Source organism: Triturus cristatus, chromosome 4_1 (genome assembly GCF_964204655.1).
Source record: "Triturus cristatus chromosome 4_1, aTriCri1.1, whole genome shotgun sequence".
Classification (NCBI taxonomy): domain Eukaryota; kingdom Metazoa; phylum Chordata; class Amphibia; order Caudata; family Salamandridae; genus Triturus; species Triturus cristatus.
Window position 1 is genome coordinate 1,242,055,528 of NC_140585.1, and position 14,471 is coordinate 1,242,069,998.

At 44.5% G+C, this 14,471-nt stretch overlaps 1 protein-coding gene across 2 annotated transcripts in view; it reads right to left on the reverse strand.

Annotated features, from left to right (window-relative positions):
• Nucleotides 1-6,741: 6,741 nt before the first annotated feature.
• Nucleotides 6,742-14,471, reverse strand: part of LOC146856496 (nuclear receptor subfamily 1 group D member 2-like) — a 50,923-nt gene continuing 43,193 nt past the window's right edge. For both annotated transcript variants that reach the window (XM_085654662.1, XM_085654663.1), the window contains exons 5-8: nucleotides 12,568-13,073; nucleotides 11,502-11,687; nucleotides 8,535-8,745; nucleotides 6,742-7,345 (exon numbers count right to left, since the gene is read on the reverse strand). In XM_085654662.1, the coding sequence (XP_085510788.1) occupies nucleotides 7,149-7,345; nucleotides 8,535-8,745; nucleotides 11,502-11,687; nucleotides 12,568-13,073 (1,100 nt within the window). In that variant the 3' untranslated portion in view covers nucleotides 6,742-7,148. The remainder of the gene's footprint in view (nucleotides 7,346-8,534; nucleotides 8,746-11,501; nucleotides 11,688-12,567; nucleotides 13,074-14,471) is intronic.

A 14,471-nucleotide genomic window follows, 5' to 3' on the forward strand; every position in this document is an offset into this window, starting at 1 on the left:
TTGGTGTCTGTTACGCGCACCAAAGCCCATATGTTTTCAATTATCGTGCTCAGACACGGGCGCGATAATTGAAAACATATGCCTCACAGTGGCGCGCGGGCGCGCACCACTCGCGGGCGTTTTTGTTTTTTTTTACATTTCACTACCGCTTGTTTTCTTAGCATGTGCTGCTTCGTATTATGGTACCTGCAGCTCTCTGCATTTGCAATTGGAAACTAAAATTACGTAATAAAAGGCGAAAGAACAGAGTCGCTCTGAGTGAAAGTTTCGAACTGGACACAGGACTCGGGCCATGTTTTTATTTTGTAGCGGAGAAAGCCCAGCTGCCTGTCTTTACTTAAAGTTTTGTATACTGAGGGCTCAGCTCTGGTTTGCAGAGAATGTTCCAGAGCTATGTAACACAAGACCTCTTCTCTCTACCTGCCCCCTCGGGAGTTACTATGAGCGATGTAGCGGTCGACAGACGTCACTTCGTCTTATTACTGACAGATCTGTATCGTAATAGGTTACTCTGCATCTGCCCAGGTTATCAGCACAATGCTTCACATACTTTACGAGACCCGAGGCGCTTCTTTGTGATAGGGTAAGGTTTGTGCATGCTTACATTACTGAGGTTGGTAGAACTGCAGATACAACAGTGCAGGAAAACGGATGGCTATTTGTGGTGTCTCATTTACAACTGGGGGCTAACACGAGCATTTTTAATATTGAGTGTGCTTTATTGCCTTGTAAACTCAAGCGGAGTACTTTTTAATGATTTAACGGTTCGTAGCCTTTGTGATTTTTTTTATGATTACACATTCCTGAGCAACAGATCAAACAATGTGTGATGGATCATTCTTGGCCCGGCCTACAAAGGGATGAAGCGTGGTTAGGAGATAGCTCGCGGCATCGCACACAATACACACATATTCACGCACACACACACACATACAAATGCACACATGCGCACACACATGCACACACACAAATGCGGACTGCAGAGGAGACTCGTTTATGTGGCGTGAAATCTCTCCTCGTGGAGCGACTCTTGGGACCCCAGAGCAGGGGACATGCATTACTGAGGTTGGTAGAACTGCAGATACAACAGTGCAGGAAAACGGATGGCTATTTGTGGTGTCTCATTTACAACTGGGGGCTAAACACGAGCATTTTTAATATTGAGTGTGCTTTATTGCCTTGTAAACTCAAGCGGAGTACTTTTTAATGATTTAACGGTTCGTAGCCTTTGTGATTTTTTTTATGATTACACATTCCTGAGCAACAGATCAAACAATGTGTGATGGATCATTCTTGGCCCGGCCTACAAAGGGATGAAGCGTGGTTAGGAAATAGCTCGCGGCATCGCACACAATACACACATATTCACGCACACACACACACATACAAATGCACACATGCGCACACACACACCCACACTCATACACCCAAGCATGAACACACACAATTCACGCACACACACATGTGCGCACACGTGCATGCACATACTCATACACACACCTACAGACACACTCGCACACACACACACACATGCACACACACATGCACACACACTCATGCACACACACAGATAAGCACAGACACGCGCAAGTGCATGCACATGCATGCACACACACAAATGCGGACACGGACTGCAGAGGAGACCCGTTTATGTGGCGGGAAATCTCTCCTCGTGGAGCGACTCTTGGGACCCCAGAGCAGGGGACCTGCATTACTAAGGTTGGTAGAACTGCAGATACAACAGTGCAGGAAAACGGATGGCTATTTGTGGTGTCTCATTTACAACTGGGGGCTAACACGAGCATTTTTAATATTGAGTGTGCTTTATTGCCTTGTAAACTCAAGCGGAGTAAAACAGTGTGTGATGGATCATTCTTGGCCCGGCCGACAAAGGGATGAAGCGTGGTTAGGAGATAGCTCGTGGCATCGCACACAATACACACATACTCACGCACAGACACACACATACAAATGCACACATGCGCACACACCCACCCAAGCATGAACACACACACTCACGCACTCACACACACGTGCGCACACGTGCATGCAGAAACTCATACACACACCTACACAGACACACTTGCACACACACACACACACATGCACACACACACACAAATGCACAGACACGCGCAAGTGCATGCACATGCATGCACACACTCAAATACGGACACGGACTGCAGAGGAGACTCGTTTATGTGGCATGAAATTTCTCCTCGTGGAGCGACTCTTGGGACCCCAGAGAAGGGGACCTGGATGAAACGGGGCACATTTCTGCATCTTAAATGTAGGGTTTTATTAACCCCCCCTCCGATTTATACAAGCTAAGTGACAGAACACGAGACAGAGGTGGAACGGGTGCTGGCAACTCTGGGGAAGAAGGGGTGGGGAGGTTTAACAGGTGGCGGAAGGGGTGGGGGGGTAGACCAAACTAGTGCCTTGGTTGGTTTAATGCACTGGAATCCGCCCATCTATCTACAGACTGGAAGCTGCTGGCACATTCCCGATACGTGGGTTATGTCAAAGGGAGAGGTGAAAGTGCTTATCTCCCGTTTGTCTGTAGTGCACTCAATGACATATGAGGAACAAGCATTTGCAATGCCATAGGTCTCGCATTTGTGAGAGTTTAAGCTATTGGCATTGTAAATAACAATGCATTTTATTTATGTTTTAAAAATTAACAAGTAAATAAAAGGCATTGTCATTTACAATGCCAATAGTTCAAACTCTAGTAAATGCGAGACCTATTGCATTGAAAATGCTTGTTTCCTCTGGCAGCATCATGAGACAACCACTTAAGAGCAGTTCCAGTCTCTGGGTGACAGCAGGAATGATGACGCATTCATTCTTCTTCACCTAACTTTCAGGAAGCTTATTTTAATTCCGGGCGTTCCTTATCGCGTCCAAGACGTTCTAAGGTGGTGGTGAGGTGCAATAGTATCATGTGCATTATCCAGTGACTGAAGAATTCCAAAACCCAATCCTTGCAGCTTTCCTAGCTAAACGGAGCCTCCTCTTTCAGCACGTCCTTTCTCAATGTACTGCAAACCTTTCGAGAATCCCTCTTCCAAGATGACCCACGCCTTCCTAAGCTATCAGCACCATTATCCTCCCTTCCCGCCAGTCCTAATTAAAGTTGAGGTAGCTCCCCCTCTTCCAGTCCTTCTACTGGCTTTCTCTCCTGCTGAAACACAAGTAGAACGCCTGGTCATGATTGTTTTCTGTTTTTGAGACTGCACAGGAATAACTGTTAAAATGCTCATTGTTGCTGCCCCCTTCCAGATGACTAATCCCTGCTTGGTGGTAACTGCTGATACCACTTCAGCCTTCCTGCTCCCAGAGGCAGGCCCACTGTCCTCCATGAGCACAGTCATTAGCATTCAGTCTGGGGCATGTATTCCAGTCTCTGGGGCCAGGCTACTGCTCAAACTGGTTCTTAACCAGTTTGCTCCAAGGCAGCACAAACTACAGTTGCTTTTCCACTCAACTTTCACACTTGAATTCTTTTTTTCTAAATCAAGAGGAAAATACATTTGAATGAGAGTCTTATGATTTGTTGGTCAAATTGTATTTTATTTACAACCAGACCTGCTCATGAAAACTTTAGCTTTGCCTACAGAGTGATGAACTGCTTTGTGTAACGATCAAATATGGGGGAGTACACTTCAGTGTTATCTAGCATTTCCGACTTCTATAAACTAAGCCCCTAGGCGTGAGCGCAGATTATGAACACTTTATGAGTGATTTAGCTAATCTAGGAAAGTAGGTTTTTCTACATGGCAAAGCACTTTTCACTCTCACATGTCACTGGAGTAATTCTACAATGCAGCCCAGCAACAGCACATTGGTGTTTCCAGGAGCCATTCACTTTGGTCATATATGTGACTGGTGTAAATACACACTGCTGCTCACAAACGATACAACTTTTGCACCACTTGAGCAAGTCCTATGGCAGTGTAACCTGGCCTTACAAGTTAAATAAACCAATTGGCTTTAGCCAGTTTAATGGACAAAACAAATGCGCTGAGGCAATTAATGACCGTGAACAGAATTATAAACCCGACAAAAGTAAGGTTGATAAAAAGTGGAAAATCGGGGAAACCCACAAAGGAAAGGCAAGTTCCTTACAATAGCAAAATCTAAATGCTAGTCTTAACCCTTTACCTAGCCTAATTGTCAGCACTAAATCTAATTATTAAGACAACCCAAAAACAATTCTGGCAACAATTCCTTCCCCACCCTAGCACTGCAATGATGAAATCATTAATATAGAACCAAATATGTTTACAATATTTGATGGAATTTCTTCATTATCACTCTGAAAGGTTTACATTTCATAATTGTTCTTTTTGCATTTGTCAAACCGAGTGGGACGGGTATGCCCAGATGTGGGTCCTGTGCTCTCCATGCCACTGGAGTCAGGCTATCCTGGCTGATGAGGGCTGAAAGACAGAAACCGGTCCTAGAATGCTTGTTTCCAGTCCAGGGAGGACCTGGCCTGGCAGTTCGGGCTGGACTGTTCCCATTGGGTGCAGGGTCAAGACTGATTTGCATATGGCTGGATCCAAACTGGAATGGCATGGTGAGCAAACAAACGATGGATTTAGGCCCAGTTCTTTTTGCATTTGTCACCTCGAGTGGGACGGGTATGCCCAGACGTGGGTCCCATGCTCTCCATGCCACTGGAGTCAAGCTATCCTTGCTGATGAGGGTTGAAAGCCCGAAACCGGCCCTAGGATGCTTGTTTCCAGTCCAGGGAGGACCTGGCCTGGCAGTTCGGGCTGGACTGTTCCCATTGGGCCCAGGGTCAAGACAGATTTGCATATGGCTGGGTCCAAACGGTAATGGCATGGTGAGCAAAATATCGATGATTTAGGCCCAGATGTTTATACTGGGGTAAATGTATGACATTTTTCTGCATTCTGTCTATCAATTGTTCTTTTTGCATCTCTTTTTTAATTGTTTTCTCTACATGATGAGTTTATCCCTAATGTTTTCTTGGCCGTCACAAAATATTGGCCCCAGTTGCTGTCTGTCTATCATGCTATCAAAGCTTCTTTCCTGTCATGGTGTTTCCTAGCTGGCCAGCTGGCTAGACATCACAGGTTAGCTGCCCAAAAACCATGACTTGTTTATCAGATGAAACAGTATTGTTCAGGGAATGACGATTGCATTTGCATGGTTCATTTCTCACTCCTTTTCACTTTTTCTCTCCTTCCACTCCCTTGGTCCACACTTCCTGATGCTTTATCCATAACTAGGGCCTGATTTACAAACAACACATTGTGCTATCACAAAACTACTTTTTGGTATTCACAAACTGCTCTTTTGTAGTAACTTACACTTTCGTAGTAAGTCCCTATCTCCATTATTTTCTATGGGAGCCTGTTGCAATACCAGCGGTTGGCCATGTGTACTGCTACCTACAGCTGCCTCGTGCAACTTTGTAAATTTACATGCTTCCTTCTAATTTGGTCATACATATTTTACTTACTATGAGTACAAAATCTACTACTTTGTGTAACTTTTCTGCATACTCTCATTTATTGTAGTTAAAATTAGTTTTGTTGTATGTCTCTATACCTGAAACACCTTTATTATGGAACGTGGGAAGCATTTTAAGCTTTCAACAACTGAAATACACCTCTTGTTGTACTTTTGTTCTAGACCCTCTGGCCTTCATATGGGCAAACATTTGTGCAAACTCTGAGGCAGATAAGTTAACGATTACTCTTAATTATGTTGTTTTTTCACTTTTCATCACTGATTGTGGTCTTGAACCCAGACCCCATTTTAGGTCAAGATTCAGTCTTTCTAGTGGAGGCCAGCAAGGAAACATTCTTTCAGATTTGCAACACCACTTGAATCCAGACATATGGATTTGAGAAACCAGTAGCCCAGAACCCCCGGAGGGCCTGCAGAGAGGATGGTCTAGATATAATGTGTTGTGGGGGTGCAAAAACCCAGTTGGGGGTAGGTGGGGTTCCCAGTCATGCCTGTCCTCCCCAAACTCACCTTACTGGCAACACTCCTCAGAGGGTCATCTCCACCAATTAAAGGCTGGACCTTCGTACTCTAAGACACATGACCTGCTGGAGCGATGTGTATTGGACTAGCTTTAGTCAATGAACAAGACAGCTCAAGTTCAGTACTGAGTTTACTGGACAGTTCAGTAAAAGTATGAAGAAGAAAAAACGCTGGAGAACTCAATGACACAGAGTAATATTTTCTTAGCTTGTCCATTCTCTTATTGTTCAAACCCATTCCCATGATCCCAGTATTTGGGCTTACGCAAACAAAGAGCACTATGAGATTCCACCTACAGAGCCTCACAAGTTACACCAGAAATATATGCCAGACCTTGGAATGTTAAAGATTATGATGCTTGACCTAGCTCATGGATAAATGCAGACCTACACAGAAACGGAGCTAAAGGCAGTCAACTGAGAGAATGGTGAAGCCTATCATGAAAGTTGAAAGATGCTATAGTAACAAAGAGTTACTATGTTGAGAAATATGCTGATGTGAGGTGTAGCATTGATTTAAATAGTTTCTCGGGTGGCTCAGTTGTGTTTAAAACGTTGTGATTGGAGGCCAGCTCTCCCTCCAGGCCACACAGCCTCTAGTGCCCTACCGTGGAAAGAGTCCATGGTTATTTGTGTATGGATAGTAATAAAGTGCACAGATGAATGCAACATCAAAACCTGTATATTTTGGAAAAAGAAGGCACTCTGGGGATATCAGATACTTAGATAATTTTATTTACAAAGTTTCTCGAGTCAGCAAATATACAAATGAAATTCTAAAGACCATATCCAGGCATTGGGTGTGCGTCTGTGAACACGCAAGCATGTGTCTGCGCACACCAGTTGCATTCCAAGTTCCTTTATCAGTCCATCTCCAGTTTCTGGGCAGGCTGGTCCTACCTTCGCTTGCTTCTATTTTCTATGAGTGATTTTGTCACACATTGGGTCCTTCTCAGAAGGCGCTCAGCGAACACAATCTGTGCATTCCTGTGTTTAGAAGCCTGTCCTCCTTCAAGGAGGCTGTGCCAGGAACCCGTATCAAAGTCCATGCTCAGGCACCCAGACTTCACTCCTACACTGCGACAACCTGTACCTCAGAGGGCAGCCGCCGGCCCCCCTTCAAGGGTCAATGCGGAAGGCCAACAGTTTCTCAGAGTGCTGGTTGTTGAGGGTACGGAGGTCAGGAAGCCGAAGTAAGAGTTTTGGGAAGAGTGTGGAATCGTTGGGATGCTTCTTGTTCACTAGCATCCTCAAGGCCCTTATGAGGGTCTCTTGCAGAGTCTCCACTGCATCCACGTCGGAGATCCCTGAGCGATCTGGCAAAAATAAATGAGAGAGAGAAAATATGTTAATGCAAGCTCAGTACAATCTAGTCCAACCCCAGCAAAGGGCAGGAGAAAATATATTGAGCATCCTACACTAGCTGTGTAACCCGGCAACAGCGCGCAACTATCCGTAAAATGATGCTAAACTAGATTAACACAAAGCGAGCAAGACTTTTCAAAGAGAGAAGAGCCAGGCTTTCTTTAGATGCATTTTGAGTACTACGGTTTAACTCTCCCAGGGCCGGCTTTAGCGCTGGTGGCGCCCGGTGCAACAATCTATTTTGGCCCACCCTTTATGGGAGTAAAACTGCCACTAGACAAAACTCAGATCTCTCTCTGTAGCAGAAACATTAACCACATGAGTTATCTTGACATATTTATTGCTGCCTGAAAACTGGATGCACAAGGAACTCTGATGCAAGTGCCTTTAAATCATAAGTTATTGCTCAACACAGCACCACCCCCTGAGGTCAGTGCCCCCCTCCAGGTCAGCGCCCAGTGCAGCCGCACCGCTGGCACTACCCTAAAGCCATCCCTGAACACCCGATACACTGTGTGCCATCAGTCACTAACAATGGACATCAGTATTAAGGAAGGACAGTTCATTGGGTTTGTAAATGTGTGTGTATATATATATATATATATATATATATATATATATATATATATATATATATATATATATATATATATATATATATATGTATATATATATATATATATATATATATATATATATATATATATATATATATATATATATATATATATATACACATATATATCTCAATCACAAAGTCTGGTAGTACGGGGCTCAACTACGCGGCGGTTATGCACGGATCCCGGAAATCCTTTATATCACCTCCATTTATTCTTCGCTTGAAAGAATACTGTTCAGGACACTCCACAGTGCTTAAATGCTATTTATTGCAGACAGAATAGCCTCCAACCGACGTGTTTCGCCTTTACAGCTTTGTCACGTGACAAAGCTGTAAAGGCGAAACGCTTCGGTTGGAGGCTAGTCTGTCTGCAATAAATAGCATTTAAGCACTGTGGAGAGTCCTGAACTGTATTCTTTCAAGCGAAGAATAAATGGAGGTGATATATATATATATATATATATCTGATGAATGGGATGGGAGGAGTCCACTACCAAGCACAAGGCTTGCTCTGAACCCACCTGCAGACACGAGGACCACAGCCATGAAGAGTGCCATCTCTTGGGCATCCAGACCCAGCGAACTCATCTTTTCACTGAACTCGGACATGGAATCGAGTAGCGAGCCCATCCCAACAGAGCGCAAGCTGCCCACTGAGTATGACTGCCCGCTCAAGAAGGTAACCGCCTTGTCCTTGGCATTGAAAAGTGTAGAGAAGCGGACCATCAGCACCTGCAAGAGGAAAGAAAGTGTGCACAACTCATTAGTTGTCAGCCGTCCCACCCACAAGCATTGAATACTGCCAGTGCTACAGATAAGCTCTTTTTAACCCATCCCAAATCACTCCACATATAAAGTAACACAAGAGTCAAAGAGACAGTGTAGGTTCTGAAAAGACAGACAGAAAGAACTGGCACAAACAACTCCAAGGACAGACTGCTGGTCAACCAGCGAGACATATGAGACAAACCAGGGAGAGAGTAATTGGCAGATATAGAGAACAAATTTACCAACGTACAGGACACAGAGTCACGGAAAAAATGAAAATTGAACTGTGAAAATGAAATAAAATAACCGTCAGCAGGTAAGAGACAGACTGAGAAAAGGAGAATTCGGGAAAAGTACAGGGTACCAGCGAGCGAAAAAGGGTCTGGGAGAAAGAAAGAAAGACCTGACAGAGGAAAAAAGAAGGAGGTATGAAAAGGTTGGAGAGTTGAGAAGGAACAGAGAACGATGCAGGAAGACAGATGGCAGGTAGTCCTTGAGAAGAAGCCGCAGAAAGAAAGCGTGCAAGGTACATGGATAAACAGAAAGAATGACTTAAAGAGACAATAACATATTGTGTTTGAGATTGCGATACCAGACGAAAACACTGGGGCAGCATTGAGAAAAAGAGGCTGACAGAAACCGAGACTTACACAGATGTCAGCAACAAAGTACAGTTCGAGAAATATAGACCTGGGCACAGAGAGAAACACTGACAAGCAAAATACTGAAAGAGAGGCAGAGTGAACTAAGCAAGCAAATGAAGCAAGTGGTACTTCAAGAAAAACACTTCCATTGGTGGGGTCATTCATTGTCTAACTGATAAAAATACTTCTCTCCAAAGTTAGGAGAAAAATAATACCAATTCTTAAATGTTATCGAGATCATGGACTTTCACCCATGAAGGGAAAGAAAACTCCGCATGATGGAATCACACAAGGCAGTGGCAGGGGACGGCTTCTTTCTTCCTTTACTGCAGAGGCCTGGACTGAGGATAACGTTCAGTAATGTACCTCACAGCAAGCTCCGCCATTGGCCACTCAAGGACTCCCGCTCCCTAGATGAGCCAGGAACGATATCTAAGGAGTAAGGGAGTGGTGACCAAAAGGATGACCCTCTCTTAGGTATCTAACGCCCCACATTCAGACACTTCATAGAGCAGAGCACAGGTCTCCCCCTCTCACACGCACAAAGGAAGACAATTCACACCAACAACGCAAATAGGGGCATATCAACAAGGGCTGGCGATGTAATTATCGCCGCTTTAGCGTCCGTTTTTGGGCCAAAAGCGGCGATAATTATATCGCATTATTTACAAGGACACGCTATCGCATGTTTCCTTGAATCAGCTCCTGTTTAGTTCACGCCTCGCTTTGCATCTCTAATGAGATGCAAAGTAGGCGTTCCCTGCAAAAACTAAGGGAAAATGATCTCTAACTGCCCTACTCCATATTTACAATACGGTCCTGGACACCCATAGCGATGTAAAATACAGCCTTTACCGCTGTTATCGCCGGTATTTTAAGTCTGCTATTTTTCATGACTACCCTATCTATGACATGGGAGGTGGATTCAGTGGCTGAATCCACATCTCCCTATCATCAATGTTTTTTCTATCGCTGTGGGAATATCACTGGTTTAACAGCGATATTCCCACATAACGCCGCTTTTGATGTAAAATGTATCGCCCTGGAGTAACGCGTTGTTAATAACGCGTTATCCGGGCGATAAATTACAGCGATAGGCGGCGATAAATATAAAAGCGCTAAGCGCGCTTTGTGATATTTATCGCCGTCTGTTGCTGATATGCCCCATAGTTCTTTACCACACATGGGCAGACTCCCCTGCCATACGGCATGGCTGGTGCACCAACAAGTTATGCTTACGTGTCACATCCCTCACACTGTTCCCCCTCAAATTCACAGCGACAAAAAAGGAGCAGAACTCCAGTGCTAATGCATGGATTCAGAACACTATCCACACAGGCTCCAAGACAAAGTTTTAAATCCACAGTACTCCCGCGAAGTAGCATGTTCTCACCCACAAATGAGCTTCGGCACATATAAGTGACACTGCAATGCAGTGCAATGCACAAGCACAGAGATGTGTAGCTTGGAAAAGTCCTGCTCTGACCTGCTGAGCGACAATAATACAACGTGCTAATGGCAGGCCTAGCTAGATGTCTAGATGCTGCCAAAGCTAGAGTTGTTTACAAAATGCCTTTGGGTGTTCGCGAGACTATACATTATATACTGAATTAAAAAGGTAAAGAAAAAAATAAAAGAGCAAAAAAAGACACCGATTCTATGCTGTGTAGAGATAACAAGCTTTCTGGCCTGGGCAGCGTCAAGCTTTCTTCTTCGTCGATTGCTTTCGGAAGCCTTCGTTATCACACTGCTAGGCATTTAGCAGCTTTTTCTGCCATCTCAGTAGCCACCTAGCCGGATGCATGTGTGTTTTATCTCCACTGAGCGTTTAAAGGCGAGCGTTTTTCATTTCAAATTCTCTGGGTCTCACAGTGGATAAGAACATGGGCTTGATCCATGCTGCACAGCACTGCTTTCAAATCCTTTCTCCCTCAAGCAAGGTTCCATGCCTGTCTCTGCGTCTGCAGTCTGGAAACAGCCGCAGAGGATACTCTGAAGCACACACATACACAGGGGAGCACTCAGAGGACAGACGCGCCGAGACATCTACATTAATGCGTCTACTTCCGCTCTTACCTGGAATGTGCCTGCTTTCAGCAGCATGACCTGGTCCTGCTGGCACAGCGTCTGGAAGCCCGGGATGCTCTTGGCAAACTCCACCACCTCTTTGACGGCGGGGGTGAAGCACTGTGAAAATTCCTCCCAGATCTGCTGGCTGGTCTTCGAGCTGCTGCAGTAGGGACTGGAGTTCAACGGGCAGGCCTAGGAAACAAACATAGAACAGCGTTAAGACCCAAATGAACTGCAAAAAAACAAAACTGCAAGGAGCCATGTAGCTGCTCTGCAGAGAGGCAAAGTGAGCCCCTGCACTGGGTGCAGATGCTGGGGCTTTCACAAGAGCACGAGCAGCACTGACAACCAATGGCAGAGCGGGGCCCACAGCCCTGCAGGAGGCCAAGGCTGCAGCCAGCTGTTATGCTGCTGGATCCCTGAACACAGCAGCCAGCCACCAAAAGAGATGCAACTGCAAGCAAACATTTCAGCCAATAGAAGCACATCCAAGTCCCGAAAGAGTGACGTGCTTTACTCCATGATATGGACCAATTAAAAATGTTCTTGAACCTGCCACTTGCATGAAGTCAAAATAATCTGCTCCCTCCGTGAATCTGAGTATGGAACCTTGTTTATTCTCGAGACAGAAAACAATTGCTTACTTGAAATCCGTCAATGGAAGTCAGTCAATATCTGAATTTTGAAAATTGAATGATTTTTACTCTTTTAATCGGGCGATGTATAGATTAAACATGCTTCCCTTTAGAGATTTGAATTGGGGATATATTTCCTTATCCTAATGTGGTTTGCTAATCTTTTTAAAAGAATAAGAACGTCCGAATCAAAAACATCAAAACTTTATGATTACCACAAGACAGTACCTGGAGCACAAGGAATATCTTAAATTTAGCATCACCTTGGACTAACGCAAAAGGTATCAGAACACATACATTGCACCCACATATAAACAGAGCATGTCTCCAATGACTTCCCCTGCACCCACAGATGAACTAAGCAGGTCTAGCATTACACTCATCCCCAGTGGATAAACACATTAAGTCTCAGTGCATCTCCTCTATTTCCCACTTACAATGCCTTTGTTGGTGAGTGGTCTCCAGGAACAAGATCTCTGACTTGTGGATTCTGCAGCACGGCTCTCGAATGGTGGATAGCAGCCAGAACGTTGGTGGAAGCCCCCATGGTGTGTGTGATAGACATCTTTGCCAAAAACATGTTGGCCATTATTTACAAAACCTGGCGAGTCCTGTGGGCAAACATAGCCAGAGAGACGAAGAGAAGCCTGGTTGTATGTCTCAAAGCCTGGCCAGTTGCTAAGCTGGTGATCCACAGGCTGGGGTGAGGAGTAGCTGTCGGCCTTGCAGCATTTGCCTATGTGGTCCTGGTTGGTCACAAAGATGTCCCGGTAGGCACGAGAGACTGCTCCAATTGCTTCCTCTGCCTGGGAGTCAGGACTTGGGGGGGTGTCAGGTCCCAAGTCTAGGTCCATGGGTGACTCGTTGAGGCTACTCATGTAACTTTGCATCTCATCCAGGAGCCTCTGCTTTTCACGCTTGGGTATGCGCCCAAATCGCACGGCTGCAGAAAGCAAGAAAAATTATGAGTTAAAAGGTGTTGCATGGAGAAAAATAGTGCTAAGACCAAAGAAACGCACAATATAGCCTTATAGTCTGTTACCGAGGACTATACTTGTTGTTGAAGGCCCTAAACTCAAGTTGTAGGCCCAAGCCGCAGACTTGTACCCATTCAAAACCGCACTCACTCCTACCAGCAAAAGGGATGTCCCTGTCAGCCCATTTTCACAATCTCCCTTCCTTTAGGCAAACTCACATACACAGAAAGGGTCCGCACCTAAGTGGTGATAGTTCAAGTAAATGCCAAAGCACTGCAATGCAACATAAAGCAACTAACTCTGTATGAATTTCTTATCAATCAGCAAAGCGTTGGAATGCTGCAAGGTTTTTAGATATGCATGCTTATTTTAATCAACCACAATCGATGCACAATTCAAAAAGTTTGTACTTCTGTTTTTTGTATTTTCTAACACTAACTTTTTAAATCAACGCCATTGTGTACTACCTGAAAGTAATTTAAAACTGTGTAATACCCCTTCGCCCACTTTAAGCTTTCAGTTCACAAGAGTGAGCACAGCAGTGCTAACAACACATAGAATGGTCTGTCGTAGTGTGTAGAAAGTAAATCATTTAGTACACGGCTATCTTTTATTCAGGCTTCCTCTGGAAACTACAATTTGAGTCATGTAATACAAAGACCAGCGTCTACCTCACAAAACAGCAAATTGTGCACTCCTTGTCGCATTCATCTAGGCTCACTCCTAGGCCCTTGAATTGTCTGAGGCTTTTTAAATTTCGGAAAAGAAAGAAAGTTGCTTGTGCCATGACAGGATGCTTATGCAGAGGGTTACAGAATGATCTTGGATCAGAAGAACACCTTTCATCTTCTGAAGGAGAATGTACTTGTAAGACGGAGAAAGAGGACTGAGACACCACAAGTTCTAAATCTCAGGGATGCAACTTATTATTTATTTATTTTTACAGAATTTTATATAGCATGAACTTGACCTGAAGGTATCAGGTATCAGAGCGCTTTACACGAGCACCAGTTACATTACACGAGGACACATTCATTGTTAGGCACGAGGAGATTAAGTGATTTGCCCAGAATCACAGGCTGTTGCACGTCTTTGCCGAGACTCGAACCGGGTTCCCTAGATTTGAGGTCGACTGCCCTATTCTTTGGCCATCTCCTCTCCCCTTCTAATAAAATATATTTATTGTTTAGGTTTGTTCAATGAGGTCTTAAAGTAGATGCGTGCAGAAAGCCAAGTATGTTTGTGTGGTTTAATATTTCTACACAAAGGTGAATTATTTTGCGCACAGCTCAAATGAATACGATGGATTTCAGGACGACACAGAATAATGAGTTGTTAACTTCTAGTCATAACTCATTCGATCC